Source organism: Dermochelys coriacea, chromosome 17 (genome assembly GCF_009764565.3).
Source record: "Dermochelys coriacea isolate rDerCor1 chromosome 17, rDerCor1.pri.v4, whole genome shotgun sequence".
In the NCBI taxonomy this organism is placed as follows: Eukaryota; Metazoa; Chordata; order Testudines; family Dermochelyidae; genus Dermochelys; species Dermochelys coriacea.
Window position 1 is genome coordinate 22,773,025 of NC_050084.1, and position 18,735 is coordinate 22,791,759.

General features: G+C 40.6%; 1 protein-coding gene across 8 annotated transcripts in view; it reads left to right on the plus strand.

The window, feature by feature from the left end:
- Positions 1-18,735, plus strand: part of CWF19L1 (CWF19 like cell cycle control factor 1) — a 58,642-nt gene that overhangs the window by 11,626 nt on the left and 28,281 nt on the right. For 7 of the 8 annotated variants that reach the window (XR_006276211.1, XR_006276215.1, XR_006276212.1 and 4 more), the window contains 4 exons: positions 2,520-2,621; positions 5,387-5,601; positions 7,764-7,882; positions 17,105-17,189. Coding sequence is in view for 3 of the 8 variants with exons in the window: in XM_038375628.2 (XP_038231556.1) it covers positions 2,520-2,621; positions 5,387-5,601; positions 7,764-7,882; positions 17,105-17,189 (521 nt within the window). In the remaining 5 variants the exon portion in view is untranslated. The remainder of the gene's footprint in view (positions 1-2,519; positions 2,622-5,386; positions 5,602-7,763; positions 7,883-17,104; positions 17,190-18,735) is intronic. The other variant, XR_006276214.1, reaches the window with a different exon arrangement.

Below are 18,735 nucleotides of genomic sequence, written 5' to 3' on the forward strand. Positions count from 1 at the left end.
GCTATCTCTGAGAGGTTTCTATTGTACACAGTTCCTAGGGTAATCCGTGTGCTTGTGTGCATTTCCTCAATAAGCCATTAACATTGTTTGGCCTTTTTACTGTCGTACCTGAAAGGCTGCTTGTTGGTGTTTTCAACCTCATGACATGTTTCAATAACACACACTAGCCAAATTTAATAAATTCACATATGACGATAGCACACACAATCCAATGAGATTACTGTCTAGCAGATCAAGACTTTTAGAATGACACCTCCCAAGGCATACTTTGTATAAGGCATATCCTAATTACATGGCAGTGGTGAATAGTGGGGTGTCGCACCTATGCAATTGTATAGCCTAACTTACATTTATTCAAGTTTTTACCTTTTTTTTCTGTTTGTTTTGTTAGAAAATGGTGGGGTTTTTTTTTTTTTTTTTTTTTTGTGATTTGTCAATCTCTGTTTGGATTGAAATTCAGATTAAATTAGAAATTCACAAAAACTGCATATTTTTTTATTAAATAAAATTACCTTAAACTTGCTGAATGTGTACAAAAATTGTCAGAACATGTTTTGCATTCAAAACTGATTATACAAAGGAAGTATTATAAGTAGTTATTGAATGGAACTTATTAGTTCTGGTCAGTTTGTCCTTCAAGATTTTGGAACAGGTAGTTCTCATCCTCTCACACCTAGGTAGTTTTTATTAATAGATTGGAAGAGGGGAAACAAGCTTTCCTGCTTTTTCAACTCCCAGTAGGTTTCATTGAAGTTATCATTGAATTGAGCTATTTGAATGAACTGAAATGAAGAAAATATTCTCTCTGCACCTGCAGAAGAGGCTACTGCTGTGAGAAGCTGATTTAGCATTTTAGCAAACTCTAGTTCCAGGTGCTTAGCAGGTGACTCCCACCAGTTCAGTGGTTTAATGTTCTTTAAAACTTGGGAGAAACTATGCACTACTTATTTTTGGTATTTAATTAAAATTATTTTAACAGATTGATAAATTTTGACCTTAACATAGACTGTCAATTTCAGATTTAATTTTAATCTGATTTAAATAAAATCCAGTTTATTTTTTTAAAGTGGCTATCCACCCTGTTAGGCATGTATAGTATAAGCTTTTTTATCCAGCATGTTGCGGGAATGGGGCGTGCCAGAAAGTGAAAAATACCGGTTAACTAAGGGGGAGGGAGTTTGGGTATGGGAGGGGGTGCAGGGCTGGAGCTTGGGGCGTGAGATCTGGGAGGGAGTTTGGGTGTGGGAGGGGGCTCAGGGCGGGGGGTTGGGCAGGAGTTTCGGGGTGCTGCATCGGGGGGGAGGGATGACCTGTCCTGGCTGCTCCTCAGCAGAGGCATGGCAGATGGCTCTGCGTGCTGCCCCCGCCCCAAGTGCTGGCTCCGCTGCTCCCATTGGCTGAGACAGCTGAGAGTTTTGCCTTCCAGCTAAACTTTGTTTTGTTGTTACCTCATTTCCTTGATCCAGCCCTACTCTGTTCTGCTTCATCTATCTGTCCTGTCTAGTGTGTACGTTGTAGTCTCTGGAGTAGCAACTCTCTTTTTAAGGCTTGTACAGGCAAGTAACAATCACAAAGGGGTTTGTTCTTGATTGGATTTCCTGGGTGCTTCCATAATATATTGATCATTTTTTCTAAGCTGGGAAAGATGGTGATTGACCCTTTTCACATCAAACCTTGCTAAAGAGGTTAGCAGCAGTATTGGAAGAGATTGAGTCTCACCATTCACAGGTTATGGAAAGGTTAAACTCAGTCTTCTGAGGGCAGGGAGATCTCAGCAGAGGAACCTCAGATCTGACTTACTTACCCCCATTCACTCTTAGACCTGGTCGACACACACAGTTGTGTGGATATAAGTAAAGATGTCATTTTATTTTCATTAGGTGAAGTGATGCAACTTTGTTCACTCTGGACACTTACAGTGGCTTAAACCTGGTTTATCTGTTTAGCTTATGGCGGTACATTTTTATAGGTGAAAGCTAAACTGATGAGTCCACACACAAATTGCACTGTTTTAACTAAACAAATTTAAGTAAAATTGGTGCAAGTTGTTTGTATAGGCAAGCTTTTAGTTCTTCAGGGCCAAAGCTTAATGAGCTCCTAGGTGTCATGCAAGTCTTGATTATTTACACTGGCTTTTCTTGATGGGGGAGATTACAGTTGATGGGGGAAGGGATGGGAGAATCATTTAATCTTGTTGGCATTATCAGTGAAGATGTTCTTAAGGGACACAGTCAACTTGAAATCTACCAAATTAAAAAAAAAATCATCAGTACTTAAATATACTATACTAGTATGTACTATAATGTTCAATTTAGCTGTTTGCTTTTTTGTTTGTTTTTTTAACTGGTGATTAATAAATTTCAGTGAAACGGGCAGGACCTAATAAACTCAATTTCTGGGTCCAAACCTATAATACATTTCCTCTGTAGTGAATCTTTACTTCATAATAGTAAATACAGAATCGAATAAATGTCACAGTTCTGAAACAAGTGAACTAATTGTGTGTGTTTCTTCTCCAGCTCCGATTCCAACGTATGTCTTGGGTGCCAATAACCCGGAAACTGTACATTATTTTCCAGATGTCAATGGCTGTGAACTAGCCGAGAACATTACATACTTAGGTAATGGTATAGATTTTATTTCTGTGTTGTGAATCCCATGTGCTCTTTATGGGAGTATTAAAGTGTTGCTGTAGTAGTGCCTTAATTTAGGTTGTGATGACCCTTTCATTCCAAACTTCTCTTGTTCATTTCTTCACTTGCTGATACCTTCCTTCAGGAATCATTTCAGCGAATCTCTCGTATTGCGTCTCAGGCCCAAGATGAATTGTTTTTGAAACCTTAGTAAAATCCATTCTGCTTTGTTTTAGATGAGCAACATAAAAAGACATCTTTTGTACTTTTACAACATTTTCAACTTTTTATGAGCTCAACAGAGCTATTTGGGTTATCAACCTGAGCTTGTTGGACAAGTTTCAATGAAGTCGTGAAGTTGCCAACTTTGGGGAAAAAATTGTTGGGAAACAAGTTAATGGCAAAAGAACAGTATGCCTTGCATATATGCAGTATGAATTTTCCTTCCTAATTCAGCTATGCATTTATTGTATGTTCATACAACAGAATTGTGCAAGAGTTAGTCTACCTCAGCTAGCATGAATCCAGCTAGTGCGAATTACAACAGCTGTGAAGACAATGCAGCACAGACTTCAGAGTGGGCTAGCAGTCAGGCTACTTACCTCGGGCCAAACAGGGCTTGTACTACCTGTACTGGAGCTTGCCCTGCCATGTTTTCACTGCTGTTGTTACCCAGGCTAGCTGGATTCAAGCTAGTTCAGGTAGGCTAGTTCATATACAGAAGATAAGAATGGCCATATTTGGTAATACTGTTGCCAGTGCCAGATGCTTTAGAGGGAATGAACAGAACAGGACAATTATTGAGTGATCCATCCACTGTTGTCCAGTTCAAGCATCTAGCAGTCAGAGGCTTAGTAACACCCAGAACATGGGGTGATCGTCTTGGCTAATAGCCATTGGTGGATTTATCATCCGTGAATTTACCTAATTCTTTTTGAACCGAGTTATACTTTTGGCCTTCTCAACATCCTCTGACCCCTGTTCTTGTGTTATGTGAAGGGGTAAATAACATTTCCTTTTTCACTTTCTCCACACCACTCATGATTTAATAAAGCTCTACAATATCATCCTAGTCATCTCTTTTCCTATCTGAACAATACCAGTTTTTTAAATCTCTGCTTAAATGGAAGCTGTTCCACACCCTTAATCATTTTTGTTCCTTTTCTATGTACCATTTCCAATTTTAACATATATTTTTTGAGGGGACAACCAGAACTGTATGCAGTATTCAGGTTATGGGTGTTCCATGGCTTTATATAGTGGTGGTATGACATTTTCTGTCTTCTTATCTATCCATTTCCTAATGTTTCCGAACATTCTGTTAGCTTTTTTTAACTGAGGCTGCGCATTGAGCAAATGTTTTCAGAGAACTATGCACAGTGACTCCAATATCTCTTTCTTGAGGGGTAACAGCTAATTTATACCCCATCATTTTGTTTGCATAGTTGGGATTATGTTTTCCAAAGTGCATTACTTTGCATTTATCAACACTGAAGTTCATCTGCCATTTTGTTGCCCAGTCACCCAGTCTTATGTGATCCCTTTGTAATTCTTCACTGTCTGCTTTGGACCTAATTACCTTGGGTAATTTTGTATCCTCTGCAAACTTTGTCACCTTATATTTACCCCTTGTTCCAGATCATTTATGAATATATTGAACAGCACTGGTCTCGGTACAGACTCTTGGGAACCCCTCTGTTTATCTCTTGCCACTGTGAAAACTGACTGATTATTGCTACCCTTTTGTTTCCTGTCTTTTTAACCAATCCAGGAGAGGACCTTCCCTCTTATCCCAAGATTGCTTACTTTGCTTAAGAGCCTTTGTTGAGGGGTCTTGTCAAAGGCTTTTTTTAAGCCAATTATACTATGTCCACTGGATTACCTTTCTTCACATATTTGACCCCCTCAAAAATTCTAATAGATTGGTGAGGCATGATTTTCCTTTACAAAAACTGTGTTGACTTTCCCCAACAAATCATGTTCATCTGAGTGCCTGATATTTCTGTTGTTTTAGTATAGTTTCAATCAATTTGCTCAATACTGAAGTTAGGCTTACTGGTCTATGTAACTGCAAGGATCCACTTCTGGAGCCTTTTAAAAAAAATTGGCATTATATTAGCTACCCTCCAGTCATCTTGTACAGAGGATGATTTAAGCAATAGGTTACATACCAAAGCTAATACTGTAGTTCTACAGTTTCATATTTGAGTTTCTTCAGAACTCTTGGGTGAATACCTTCTGGTCCTGGTGACTTATTACTGCTGAATTTATCATTCATTCCAAAACCTCTTGGATCAGATCCCATGTGCTTCTTAGGACTGTATCACGAATTGCCTCTCCCCTTGTGGGTTCCAGAACTAGCTGCTCCAAGAAGCAATCATTGATCGTGTCTAGAAATTTTATCTCTGCATTCCACCCTAAACTGACATATATACTACATGGGTATGGGGGTTGTTGAAATCCCCCATTATTATTGTATTTTTGTATTGTATTTTGTATATTGTATTTGTATTTTGTATTGCTATTTTTGTAGCCTCTTTAATCCCCCTGAGCATTTTAAATGGGAAGGGTTTCTAGTCATTGAGCCAAATCCTGGAGTCCTGACTGCAATTAATGCATTACCAGAGCCGGTCAGTTTCCTCATAAACAAAGACTGAATAAATAAGCAAGGACTGCAAAACTTGGCCTCCTGTTAGCATGACACATTTGAGTAGTTTCTTACAATACTTAATTTCATTTGTGTTTTACTACAGGTCGTAAGGGTATTTTCAGCGGCACCTCAGGATTGCAGATTGCCTACCTGAGTGGTACAGAATCCCTGAGTGAGCCAGCTCCTGCCTACAGTTTCAGCTCCAAGGATGTGTCAGAACTGAAAATATCTTTATTATCTACTCCAAAATTCAAAGGTGTTGATATCTTGCTGACATCCCCCTGGTCCAGAGGTGTAGGGAATTTTGGAAATAAACCTGTAAGTATTCAAATTCAGTCGAAATGGGTTAAATGTGCAGTTAACTAATACTCTCATTTCCACTCACTGTTGCTGTTTGTAGACTGAAAAAAACCCAACTTTAAAAATTGTTTGTCAGACTGGTTTTTGTTCTTAGCATGCTTATCTTGGCTCTCGAATTGGGGAAGTAGGGCCCATAGTGTGTTCTTGAGTTCAGTCAATGAGCTGTCCTTCTTTCCTGTGGACTGATTGTTTTCCACACTAGGATTGTTTGTGGTACAGTTTTGAGGCATTTTTTAATTCCAATTAATCCTTTGAATCTTTTACTAGCTGACTTGCAGATCTTGTAATTTCTTTAGTTTCATGTGTCTGAAGTATGCTGAATAATCTGATTTCACCCACAGGCTTCTTGCAGACTCCTTGTAACAGCAGTTTACCTTTCCTTAGTGATGAGGCACATCTGCTACCTCAGTTTCTCCACTATCAGTGGTCTTCTATGGGCAACATTGCTGTGGTGCTCTTGACCCTCTGGTTAAAAGTTAGTCTCTCTTCTGGGGACAGCCAAAAGTCCAACTAAACAAATAAGGCCTTCCAGCCATCTCTGGGCTCTGAATAGTTCTTTGCCTCTTCCAAGAGCTCAATAGTCCCTTTACCCTTGTTAGGGCACTTTTGACTTTTTGTCGTCAGTGCAGGAGTATATACCCACTACCCATAGGTAGGACTCTTCTGCTCTGGGTTGTGGCCCTAACCACCTGCTTCACTTTCCCTCAGCCGTTTCCTGCATGACCTGTTGTTTGTCAGTCTGCTGCCTCTGGAGAGTCTCACTCTGCTCTCTCTCAGCACCTCCTGCTCCCATGGTCTCTTCTCTGCTGTGTGGAGGTCAGTGGAGTCTCTGTTGGTCCTTTCCCAGGCCCCACTTCCTGGAGAACCGGCTAGCATAGTGCTGCTCCTGCTAGCTTTCTTTTCAGTGAGCACAAGCTGCCTTTTGTAAGTCCCAGCAGGCCTGGCTGTCAATCACATGGTCTTTGGACTCTGTCCAATGATCTGGGTGGTAAACTAGGGACAGGTGAGGCTGGACACAAAGACTCTTAAAGGACTAGCTCACTCTGTGATGCTACTGAAGTTTATATACCTCTTACCCTGAGTAAAGGTTATTAATTGTCACTCAACACATTTTTCCTGCACTACTGACTTTTCTGTTACATGTCTGTAGTCAATGCAGGAAGCATCCACTATAGAGTTGAGTTCCAACTTCCAGTCAAGCTCCCATTTTCAGTTGCTCTTAATGTTTTCAAACACATTTTGGTGGGGGAAATTTCATGGTTGGTATTGGTTAAAGAATGGGTGTGGTGATGGAGGCTATTGGAAGCGGAGGATGAACATTTGAGCAAAAATGTTCAGATTTGTATTAAGTTAACATGGGAAAAATAATTTCCCCCATATGTTCTAAACACAGATTTTTCTCTCTGAACACTCTAAAACCAGAAACTTTGTACTTGTTCTATTTGGCGATCTCATTTATATTAACAAAGTAATCAAGGTTTGAAGAAATAGTTTGATTTACTATTTTTAAAGGTTTTTAATTTGCATTTTTAATCTGTGGCCCCACAAATAGTTTGCTGGCGGAGAGTCCCAGCCTGACTTACCTAGATGGTTATTTGGGCCGGTGCTTGTAGTAGTGATGGGGAGGGCATGGGGCGAGGGCATTTGTGGGGTCTGGGGAGCTCTCATGGATGGGGACAAGAAGGGGGCACATAGATATTCCCTAGTCCCTTGTTTGTTCATGGAGGGTGTCCAATGGAGAACACCAGGGCTGAATGGAGGAAGAGAGGAGGGGCTGTGGGGCAGCTAACTAGGGGGAATATGGGAGAGTGTGTGTATCTGGAGATTATATCTAGTCACTCGCTGCCAGGGCTTCTGAGCTCTGTGCCAGAGCTTTCCCTTTGCTTAAAAAGTACGATCTCTGGTAGCGGGAAGAGCTGGCTCAGTAGCTGAGCTTTTGAAGCCCCACTGCAAGCAATATCTATGGGAGAACTCTGGCTTGAACGTGCTGCTATTCAGCAGAGGTACAAAGCACTAAATCTCTAAAATACACAGAACAAAGATACTCTGTGCTGAACCATTTTTCTCTGCATTGCAAACCCACAGGATTTTAGAATTAATGCTTTATTTCCATTTCATAGGGAGAAATGGATACTAAGAGATGTGGATCTGTGTTAATATCTAATCTAGCCACAAGTCTGAAGCCAAGATATCACTTTGCTGCATTGGAGAAAACCTATTATGAAAGACTTCCTTATAGGTATGTAGGACCTTGAGTAACCACCCTTATTTTATAAGAAAGTTTGGTTTTCTAGTGCATATGGGAAGGTATTCTAAAATTATAATTTACTAAAGCCGCATTATAGTTTGTAAGTACCTTAATTTATTCCAAAGTACACCCTGACTTCATCTCAAGCATATTTTGTGGCCATAACCGCCATCTGCACTAGGAAGTTAACCCATTGCTGATAACAGATGTTAGCAATACATCCCCACAAACTTATGTTGCAAATAGAATAACTGCTACTGTGGATTTCACAAAATACGTTTCTTCACCAAGAGGTCATTGCAGCATTCTACATGGTTGGAGACATGTGAAGTTAGGCAGACTGGCCACTACAGGGAAGAGAAGCAGGAGGAATTCCACACACCTGGAAGTTTCCTATCGATACCAGGTCCTCATTGTGGAAATTCCAGCAGGTCCAAAGGGAAGGGAGAGATGTATTCAGCACTGGTGAGGCCAAATCTGGAGTATTGCATCCAATTTTGGGCCCCCCACTACAGAAAGGATGTGGACAAATTGGAGAGAGTCCAGTAGAGAGCAGTGAAAATGATTAGGGGGATGGGGCACATGACTTACGAGGAGAGGCTGAGGGAACTGGGGTTATTTAGTCTGCAGAAGAAGAGTGAGGGGGGGGATTTGAGAGTAGCCTTTCAACTACCTGAAGCGGGGTTCCAAAGAGGTTGGAGCTAGGCTGTTCAAAGTGGTGGCAGATGACAGAACAAGGAGCAATGGTCTCAAGTTGCAGTGGGGGAGATCTATGCTGGATATTAGGAAAAACTATTTCACTAGGAAGATTGTGAAGCACTGGAATGGGTTACCTAGGGGAGTGGTGGAACCTCCATCCTTAGAGGTTTTTAAGGCCCAGCTTGAGAGAGCCCTGGGTGGGATGATTTAGTTGATGTAGGTCCTGCTTTGAGCGGGGGTTGGACTAGATGACCTCCTGAGGTCTCTTCCTACCCATATCTTCTATGATTGTATGTATGGGTGGCAGCTCGGCCCAACCTATGAGAAAATCAAGCTTACCCGCAAAGAGTTCTCCAATTTTCCAAGGAAGACAGACAATACTTGTTGGGGAGTCAATACTCGGAAGAACTGAAACAGTGTTCTGCAAAGGACGGGAGGACAACCGAAATGTGTGCTACTTTTCCAGAGCCAAGACATGAGATGTTTCAGAGTAGCAGCCGTGTTAGTCTGTATTTACAAAAATGGAAAGGAGTACTTGTGGCACCTTAGAGACTAACAAATTTATTTGAGCATAAGCTTTCGTGAGCTACAGCTCACTTCATTGGATGCATGCAGTGGAAAGTATCGTGGGGAGATTTATATACATAGAGAACATGAAACAATGGGTGTTACCATACACGCTGTAACGAGAGTGATCACTTAAGGTGAGCTATTACCAGCAGGAGGGCGGGGGGGGGGGGGACCTTTTGTAGTGATAATCAAGGTGGGCCATTTCCAGCAGTTGACAAGAACGTCTGAGGAACGGTGGGGAGAGAGAATAAACATAATAGTTTTACTTTGTGTAATGACCCATCCAATTCAGCAGTCTCTCGTTTTTTGAAGTTTTTTTGTTGAAATATTGCCACTTTTAGGTCTGTAATCAAGTGACCAGAAAGTTTCTCCAACTGGTTTTTGAATGTTATAATTCTTGATGTCTGATTTGTGTCCATTTATTCTTTTATGTAGAGACTGTCCAGTTTGACCAATGTACATGGCAGAGGGGCATTGCTGGCACAGGATGGCATATATCACATTGGTAGATGTGTAGGTGAACAAACCTCTGATAGTGTAGCGGATGTGATTAGGCTCTGTGATGGTGTAATAGATATGTGGACACAGTTGGCAACGAGCTTTGTTGCAAGGATAAGTTCCTGGGTTAGTGGTTGTGGTGTGTGGTTGCTGGTGAGTATTTGCTTCAGGTTGGGGGGCTGTCTGTAAGCAAGGAATGGCCTGTCTCCCAAGATCTGTGAGAGTGATGGGTCATCCTTCAGGATAGGTTGTAAATCCTTGATGATGCGTTGAAGAGGTTTTAGTAGAGGGCTGAAGGTGATGGCTAGTGGCGTTCTGTTATTTTCTTTGTTGGGTCTGTCCTGTAGGTGACTTCTAGGTATTCTTCTGGCTCTGTCAATCTGTTTCTTCACTTCAGCAGATGAGTATTGTAGTTTTAAGAATGCTTGATAGAGATCTTGTAGGTGTTTGTCTCTGTCTGAGGGGTTGGAGCAAATGCGGTTATATCGTAGAGCTTGGCTGTAGACAATGGATCGTGTGGTGTGATCTGGATGAAAGCTGGAGGCATGTAGGTAGCAATAGCGGTCAGTAAGTTTCCGGTATAGGGTGGTGTTTATGTGACCCCCCCCACCCCGCTCTCCTGCTGGTAATAGCTCACCTTAAGTGATCACTCTTGTTACAGTGTTTATGGTAACACCAATTGTTTCATGTTCTCTGTGTATATAAATCTCCCCACTGTATTTTCCACTGAATGCATCTGATGAAGTGAGTTGTAGCTCACGAAAGCTTATGCTCAAATAAATTTGTTAGTCTCTAAGGTGCCACAAGTACTCCTTTTCTTTATAAGACATGAAGTGTTAATCTAAGATTGAATAAGCTTTTTAAGTCTATGGGGAAGGATCCATTGGTGATTCAAATTGGCAGTAACAGCACAGTATTGGGAGATATCTCAGAGATGGTAGTTGACCTCAGTGAACTCGAAGCATGCTGAAGAAGAGTGTCCAAACAATCTTCTTTGAGATTCTTCGTGTCCCATGAGCAAAGGAAGGCAGAAGAGTCTGGATGTGAATTGCTGGATAGAAGGGCTTTGGTTTTGTGGAATGTTGGTCCATGTTCTATGGGTAGAGGGATCTGTGTATTTTGTATAGCCTTCACCTCCAATCTCCTGGAGGACTGGTTGGCTAAGTAGCCAGGAGGGAGTTAAACTAATAGTAAAAGGGGATGGTAAAAAGAGAAGATATGAGTGCTTAAAAATTGAGATGTTGAGAACAAAATTGGGCAAGGAGCCAAATGACATGAAGAGGAGAAATTTTTGAATTGAATTCTTGAAATTCTTCTAATTCTTGGAGCCTGAGTAACACAAAGTGGAACTGGGATTGCTCATTTATGAGCATAAATTTGATTTAGCTGGTATAAATGAAACCTGGTTGGATGATTCACAAAATGGAATTTTAAAACCAGTGGTTATAACCTATTTGGGAGGATTGTGGGAGCAAAAGGGGAATGCAAGTAGCGCTTTGGGGGGTGGGGAGGTGGGAATGGCATAACTTTTTTCTGCATCACTGATAACTCAGAAGAAAAAGATCTTGATTGCTTATGGGTCTGTGTCCTAATAGATAAAGAACAAGACTGGGTACTAGTTCGTCTCTGCCACAGGCCACCAAATCACATGTGGAACAAGAAGATTGGTGCATGAGGAAGCAATCTATAATGTGTAAAGAGAAGAGAAAAATGTGTGATTATGGGGGACTTCAGTTTGACATATGCTGGAGATCTCATGCTACCAATACTAAAATGTCCTTGGATTTTGTAAACATTACAAATAACTAGGGTGTCGATTAATCTCAGTTAACTCACACGATTAATTTTTTAAAATTAATCATGATGAATAGCAGTTTTAATCACACTGTTAAACAATAGAATACCAATTGAAATTTATTAAATATTTTGGATGTTTTTTACATTTTACATTTATTGTATTCTGTTGTAATTGAAATCAAAGGTATATTTTTGATTACAAATATTTGCACTGTAAAAATGATAAACAAAAGAAATAGTATTTTTCAGTTCACCTCATACAAGTACTGTAGTGCAATCGCTTTGTTGTGAAAGTCCAGCTTACAAATGTAGATTTTTTTTTTTTTTTTTTTGGTTACATAACTACACTCAGAAAGAAAACAACATAAAACTTCATAGCCTACAAGCCCACTCAGTCCTACTTCTTGTTCAGCAAATCACTAAGACAAACAAGTTTGTTTAAATTTACAGGATATAATACTTCCCACTTCTTATTAACAATGTCACCAAAATGTGAGAACTGGCAGTTGCATGGCACTTTTGTAGCCAGCATGGCAATGTATTTACATGCCAGATATGCTAAACGTATGCCCCTTCATGCTTCGGCCATTATTCCAGGGGACATGCTTCCATGCTGATGACTCTTGTTAAAAAAAATAATGCGTTAATTAAATTTGTGACTGAGGGGAGAATTGTACGTCTCCTGCTCTGTTTTACCCTCATTTTGCCATATAGTTCATGTTTATAGCAGTCTTGGATGAAGACCCAGCATATGTTGTTCATTTTAAGAACACTTTCACTGCAGATTTCACAAAATGCAAAGATGGTACCAATGTGAGATTTCTAAAGATAGCTACGGCACTTGACCCAAGGTTTAAGAATCTGAAGTGCCTTCCAAAATCTGAGGAGGGACAAGGTGTGGAGCATGCTTTCAGTCTTAAAAGAGCAACACTCCAATGTGGAAACTACAGAACCTGAACCATTAAAAAGGAAAATCAGCCTTCTGCTGGTGGCATCTGACTCGGATGATAAAAATGAACATGCATCGGTCTTTGCTGCTTTGGATTGTTATCGAGCAGAATCCGTCATCCGCATAGATGCATGTCCCCTGGAATGGTGGTTGAAGCATGAAAGGACATATGAATCTTTAGCTCATCTGGCATGTAAATATCTTGGAACACTGGCTTCAACAGTGCCATGCAAATGAATGCCTGTTCTCACTTTCAGGTGACTTTGTAAACAAGAAGTGGGCAACATTATCTCCTGCGAATGTAAGCAAACTTGTTTGTCTGAGCGATTGACTGAATAAGAAATAGAACTGAGTGGACTTGCAGGCTCTGAAATTTACTTTGTTTTATTCCTGAATGCAGTTTTTTTTTTTACAGTGCAAATAGTTGTAATAAAAAAATAAATATAAAGTGAGCACTTCACACTTTGTATTCTGTGTTGTAATTAAAATCAATATATTTGAAAATGTAGATAACATCCAAAAATATTTAAATAAAAGGTGTTCTATTATTCTTTAACAGTGCAATTAATTTTTTTAATCATGCAATTAATCATGATTAATTTTTTTAATTCCTTGACAGCCCTACAAATAACAATTTCCTACCTCAAAAAGTGTTGCAATCAGTACATGCAAAAAGAAAAGGAATCTCTAAGTACTCCTTTTCTTTTTGCGAATACAGACTAACACGGCTGCTACTCTGAAACCAATCAGTACATGGGAATTCTACATTAGATCTTATCTTAACAGATAAAGAGGAACTGATCACAGAACTTAAATTATTGTCAGTTTAGGTACAAATGATCATGATTTGATCATTTATAATGTGGAAGCAGAATAAAGTCAAGACTAAGAATATATAGTGCTTTAGTGGGGCCAACTTCACAAAGCTAAAAACAATTATAAGCCAGAACAGCTGGGAAGAAAATTTCATCAGAAAAATGTGAATGATAATTGGGGATCATTTACGAACATCTTCCTAGATGCCAAAAAAGCCACAATCTCACAAATGAGAAGGAAACCTTTAATGATTAAAGAGACCTTATTTAAAGGGGAAGTGGTGAAGGCAGCTATACAAAATTAATAAAATAATAACATATAACACATGGATGAATATAAATCAGAAGTTGGCAATTATAGAAAATTAAAAAGGAAAGCCAACGGATGGACACAAGGAGAAATCTATGGCTAGTGGAGTTAAGGATAATAGGAAGGAGTTTTTTAAATTTATTAGGAGCAAAAGGAATCCTGATAGTGGCACTTGTGCATTGCTAGATAGAAACGGTAGGATTATCAATAATAATGCAAAAAAGGGAGAAGTGTTCAATTAATATTTCTGTTATGTATTTAGGGAACACGCGTGCGATATAGTCCCCATTTTATGTGATCATAACACTCTCTTTGCATTCTACTAGTATTTCTGGAGTCTGTTAAACAGAAGCTATTAAAATCAGACATTTTTTTCAGTCAGCAGGTCCAGGTCCTTTCCATCCAAGAGTTTTAAAATTGCTGACTGAAGGTCTCGCTGGACCGTTATTGTTGATTTTCAATATGTCTTGGAGCACTGGGATAGTTTCAGAAGACTGAAATAAAGCTAATGTGTAACTTTTGAAAAGGGTAATGGCATGTCAGTTTGACATCAATCCTGGGCAAGATAATAGAACAGCCAATATAAGGCTCGATTAATAAAGAATTAAATGAGGGTAATGTAATTAAAGCAAATGAATATGGATTTTTGGAGGATAGATCCTGTCAAATTAACTCAGTATCTTTTTAGATATTAGACATTTGGTTGCTAAAGATAATAGTGTTGACATCATACACTTTACACTTCTCTAAGGTGTTTGACTTGGTACTGCACTACATTTTGATTTAAAAAAATTAGAATGACATAAAATTAATATGGCACACATTAAATGGATTAAAAACTGGTTAACTGATAAGGTCTTGGAATGTAACAGTAAATGGGCTATGGTCATCAAGCACGTTTGTGTGCAGCAGAGTCCCTAGAGATTGGGTTTTCGCCCTATGCTATTTAACACTTTTATCAGTGACCTGGAAGAAAACTTAAATCATTACTGATAAAGTTTGCGGATGGCACAAAAATTGGTGGAGTGGCAAGTAATGAAGAGAACAGGTCTCTGATTCAGAGTGATCTAGATTGCTTGTAAACAGGGTGCAAGGAAACAATATGCATTTTACTATGCATGCCATCCTACCATCTAGGAACAAAAAACATAGGCCATGCTTACAGGATAGAGGACTCCGTCCTTGCAAGCAAAGACTCTGAAAATGATTTGGAGGTTGTGGGAGACAGTCAGCTCAAGATGAGCTCCTGATGTGATGATGATGTCCAAAAGAATGAATTCAATCCTGGGATACATGAACTAGGGAATCTTGAGTAGGAGTAGAGAGGTCAAGTTTTGGTGCCCACAATTCAAGAAGGATGCTGATAAATTGGTGAGGGTTCAGAGAATAGCTAGAAGACTGATTTAAGGATTAGAAAACATTCCTGTTAGTGATCGACTCAAGGAGCTCAGTTCATTTAGCTTAATGAAGAGAAGTTTAAGGGGTGACTTGATTATAGTCTATAAGTACCTACAAGGGGAACAAATATTTAATAATGAGCTTTTCAATCTAGCAGATAACGGTATAACACAATGCAATGGTTGGAAGCTGAATCTAAACAAATTCAGACTGGAATAAGCCATACATTTTTCATGGTGAGAGTAAGTAATCACTGTAACAATTTATCCAGGGTCGTGGTGGATTCTCTGTCACTGAAAATTTTTTAATCAAGATTGGGTGTTTTTCTGTGGCCTGTGTTACACAGGATGTCAGACTAGATGATCACAATGGGCCTTCTTGGCCTTAGAATCTACAAACCATTACAGAAACCCTGAGTCAGAGAATTGTTTTAATAATTATAATTAATAATGAAACAATATTTGAGGCTGTTTTCTGTCTCCAGTGTAATAATTGGACCTGTAAATAAAAATGAAGCAAAGTCTAAGTCCAGTGTGTTGGCCCAGGATTGAGTTATTGCCAAACCAGCAGGAAGCATCCTCAAGTTTGTAGGTTTTAAAATACTTAAATATCCTTTATTTCTGCACTCAAAAGTGGCTTTTATTAAAATGTTCAGGTCTGATTAGCTACTGCCATCAGAACTTCTCATCTGTGGACTCAGGTTTAATTCTGTAGCATGCTAAGCATTTTGGCCCTAATCCAGCACAGCATTTAAGAATGTGCTTTAACTTTTAACCATGTGAGTAATTTCATTGATGCCAGTGGAAGTATGCTTAACTTTAAGCACAGGCATAAGTACTTTGCTGAGCATTTTCACTCTGATGCAACACTCTGTAGAATTGAGCTCCACATACCCACATCTTTATGCCATTACTCGGGCAACTTACTTTGAAGAAAATCCAGCAACAGTTGCAACAAGCTGTATATTTGATTCCCTGGCTGGTTTACTCCTGAGGGCATTCTGTGCCAAAAAATTAAAAATTCTGCATACAGTATTTTAAAATTCTGCAAATTTTATTTGTCAAATAAATGCAGAGGCTCCAGCATGGCATTGTGGAGCACAGGCCACTCGCTGCACAGAGATGCGAGATCACTGTGCAGCTCCTCCCCAGGACACAGACTTAGTTGTGAGGCTGCACCCAACCCTGACACAGCATAAGGACCCGGCCTGACCCAGAAACACCCCAGGGCCCTGCCCCTCTGTGTGGGCAGGCAGGCTTAGCAAGGCAGAATCCAAGTGTGGAGAGGCTTAATGTGTGGGAATCCATGTGGGGGTTGAGAGGGTTCTGTGTGGGATAATCTGTGTGTGGGCAGCTCAGTGTGGGGTGCGGGGAGGATCTGGATGCACAGGGGCTTGTTGGGGGGGTTCTGAGTGCAACGGTAATGGGACTCTGCAGGGGGATCCAGGTGAAGATAGTTGGGGCTCTGCGCAGGGGGGTCTGGGTGTGGGGGGCTAAGTGCGGGGTCCAGATGCTGGGGGAGTGGGGTGGGGATCCAGGTGCAGGTGACTTGTCAGGGTGGTCCAGGTGCAAGGTGAGTGGAGCTCATCAGTGGGTTTCTGGGGGTGGGGGAGGCTTGGCAGGAGGGTCTGAGTATGAGGGGGTCTGGATGCATGGGGGAGGGTTGTGTGGATGGGGGAGCAGATCCCTCCCCCTGCAGTTGAGAAACAATGGGTGCAGAAATGGGAGAGTGGGTTTCTGTGCTTCCTGCAGCTGGGGGAGAAATCTGGGGGTGGGTCTGACCCGGCCCCAGATACCATGCTGGGAAAGAGGATGTCCCATCCCCCCTAGCCAGCCAGGACTAGCAGCTGAGCCTGGCGCAGGATAGGAGCCACCAGCTGGGTCTTCCCTAGTCCTGCCTCCTGCCCCACAGTGGTTTACCTCTCTGCTTGCTGCCCTGAGCACCTGGAACATAGTGCTGGGGAGGGTTGCATGACCGCTTTTGTGGCTTCCCTTTGCTTCCCCATCAGAAAGTCATTTTTCTGTGGGGAAGCAAATAAATCTGTGAGGGATATAAATTCTGTGCATGCGCAGTGTACCCTCAGGAGTACTGGTTCTTAGTGGTAGTGGTCAGCAAACAGTAGCTTCTGCTGTTTAACTTTGTCAAAAATATATTTAAAATCTTTTCTTTTTCCAAAGAAACCATGTGGTCCTACAGGAGAATGCACAGCATGTGAGCAGATTTATAGCTCTTGCCAATGTTGGCAATACAAGCAAGAAAAAGGTAATGACAAATGCTTGGTTATTTTCTTCTATCAAATATAGATATTGTTTTAGAGTATGGTTGGGGTCACTGATTGGCTTATGGGGCCTTTCTGATGTCACAGCTACCTACAGACTTGCAACAGAGCAAAGTTGGAATCTCATCACTCAAGTAATATCTCATAATGTTTGATAGGTGAGAGTAAAAACAGAGAATTTTTTTTTAAAATCATGTCTGCTCCTCTCTGTGTCATACCCAGGGTACAATCCATACTAGTGAGTTTTTGTCATCCTGTCCTCTAACCTGGGTGCCCTTTACATTGCTTTGTTGCTGTAGCCTGCAGTCATGAACTGCTCACCAACAGCCTTTAGCATGTAAGTCACTCCCAATTTGGTCTGTGTGTGAGCTGCAGCCAGCCACATCTAGGCTCTTACCAGCCATGTTTATACTCAGCTTATTCCCAGTCTTAGATTTCCCCCCAGAAATGTATATCTTGTACTGCCTGGCCCTCTCTGGGACAATATCAGCTTATATAAAGTATGTCATTTGATGAATTGAAATGATATGCACATAACTTGCTACCCCAGATGGAGTTTCCCAAACACTTCAGTTCAAACACATTGAATTACGTAAAAAAACCTATTTCTTTGTAGTTAATAAATTTGTAAGTGGGGGGGGGGAGATAAAACTTAACAAACGATAGTAAACTCAGAGTAAAGTTTTTCTCACCACATGCTCTCAACAGTCTTACTGGCCAAACTTCTTAGGCCAGGACCCCTTTTTCTGTTTAATGACTGATTCCTTTGTTCCTTTTCATGCAGTGAATTGATTGCGGGGAGGAGGGTAGTGTTTCTGCCCCTTCTTTTTATAGTCTTGTCTTCCCTTTCAGAAGCATTTCCAGCTGGGAGCATGGTGATAGGCAGACAGTGTGGATGTGAACTCCCTTCTATTTCTTTACTAAAATGTAGATTTTCTCCCCTGCCCCCTTTACTGCTAAAGAATAGCCACTCGGTAGGTAAATGACCCATTGACCCCTTGTTTACACCTAGCTAAGGTGGCAGCTTGCCCTTTGTCTCTGAAAAACTGGCTTGGCCACTCCCCAGACTTGGAACAAGTTTTAGTAACAGCGTATACTGGAATCTTGTAACTTTAACAATGTTGCTACACATATTTTACAAGGACAATAATAACCAGCAAATAGAGTTTTCAAATGATATCTCACAAAGCATACCTTGTACAAAGATTATTTTGACAGATTTCAGAGTAGCAGCCGTGTTAGTCTGTATTCGCAAAAAGAAAAGGAGTACTTGTGGCACCTTAGAGACTAACAAATTTATCTGAGCATAAGCTTTCGTGAGCTACAGCTCACTTCATCGGCTGCAGTCAGTGGAAAATACAGTGGGGAGATTTATATACGCACACAGAGAACATGAAACAATGGGTTTTATCATACACACTGTAAGGAGAGTGATCACTTAAGATGAGCCATCACCAGTAGCGGGGGGGGGGAGGAAAACCTTTCGTGGTGACAAGCAAGGTAGGCTATTTCCAGCAGTTAACAAGAACA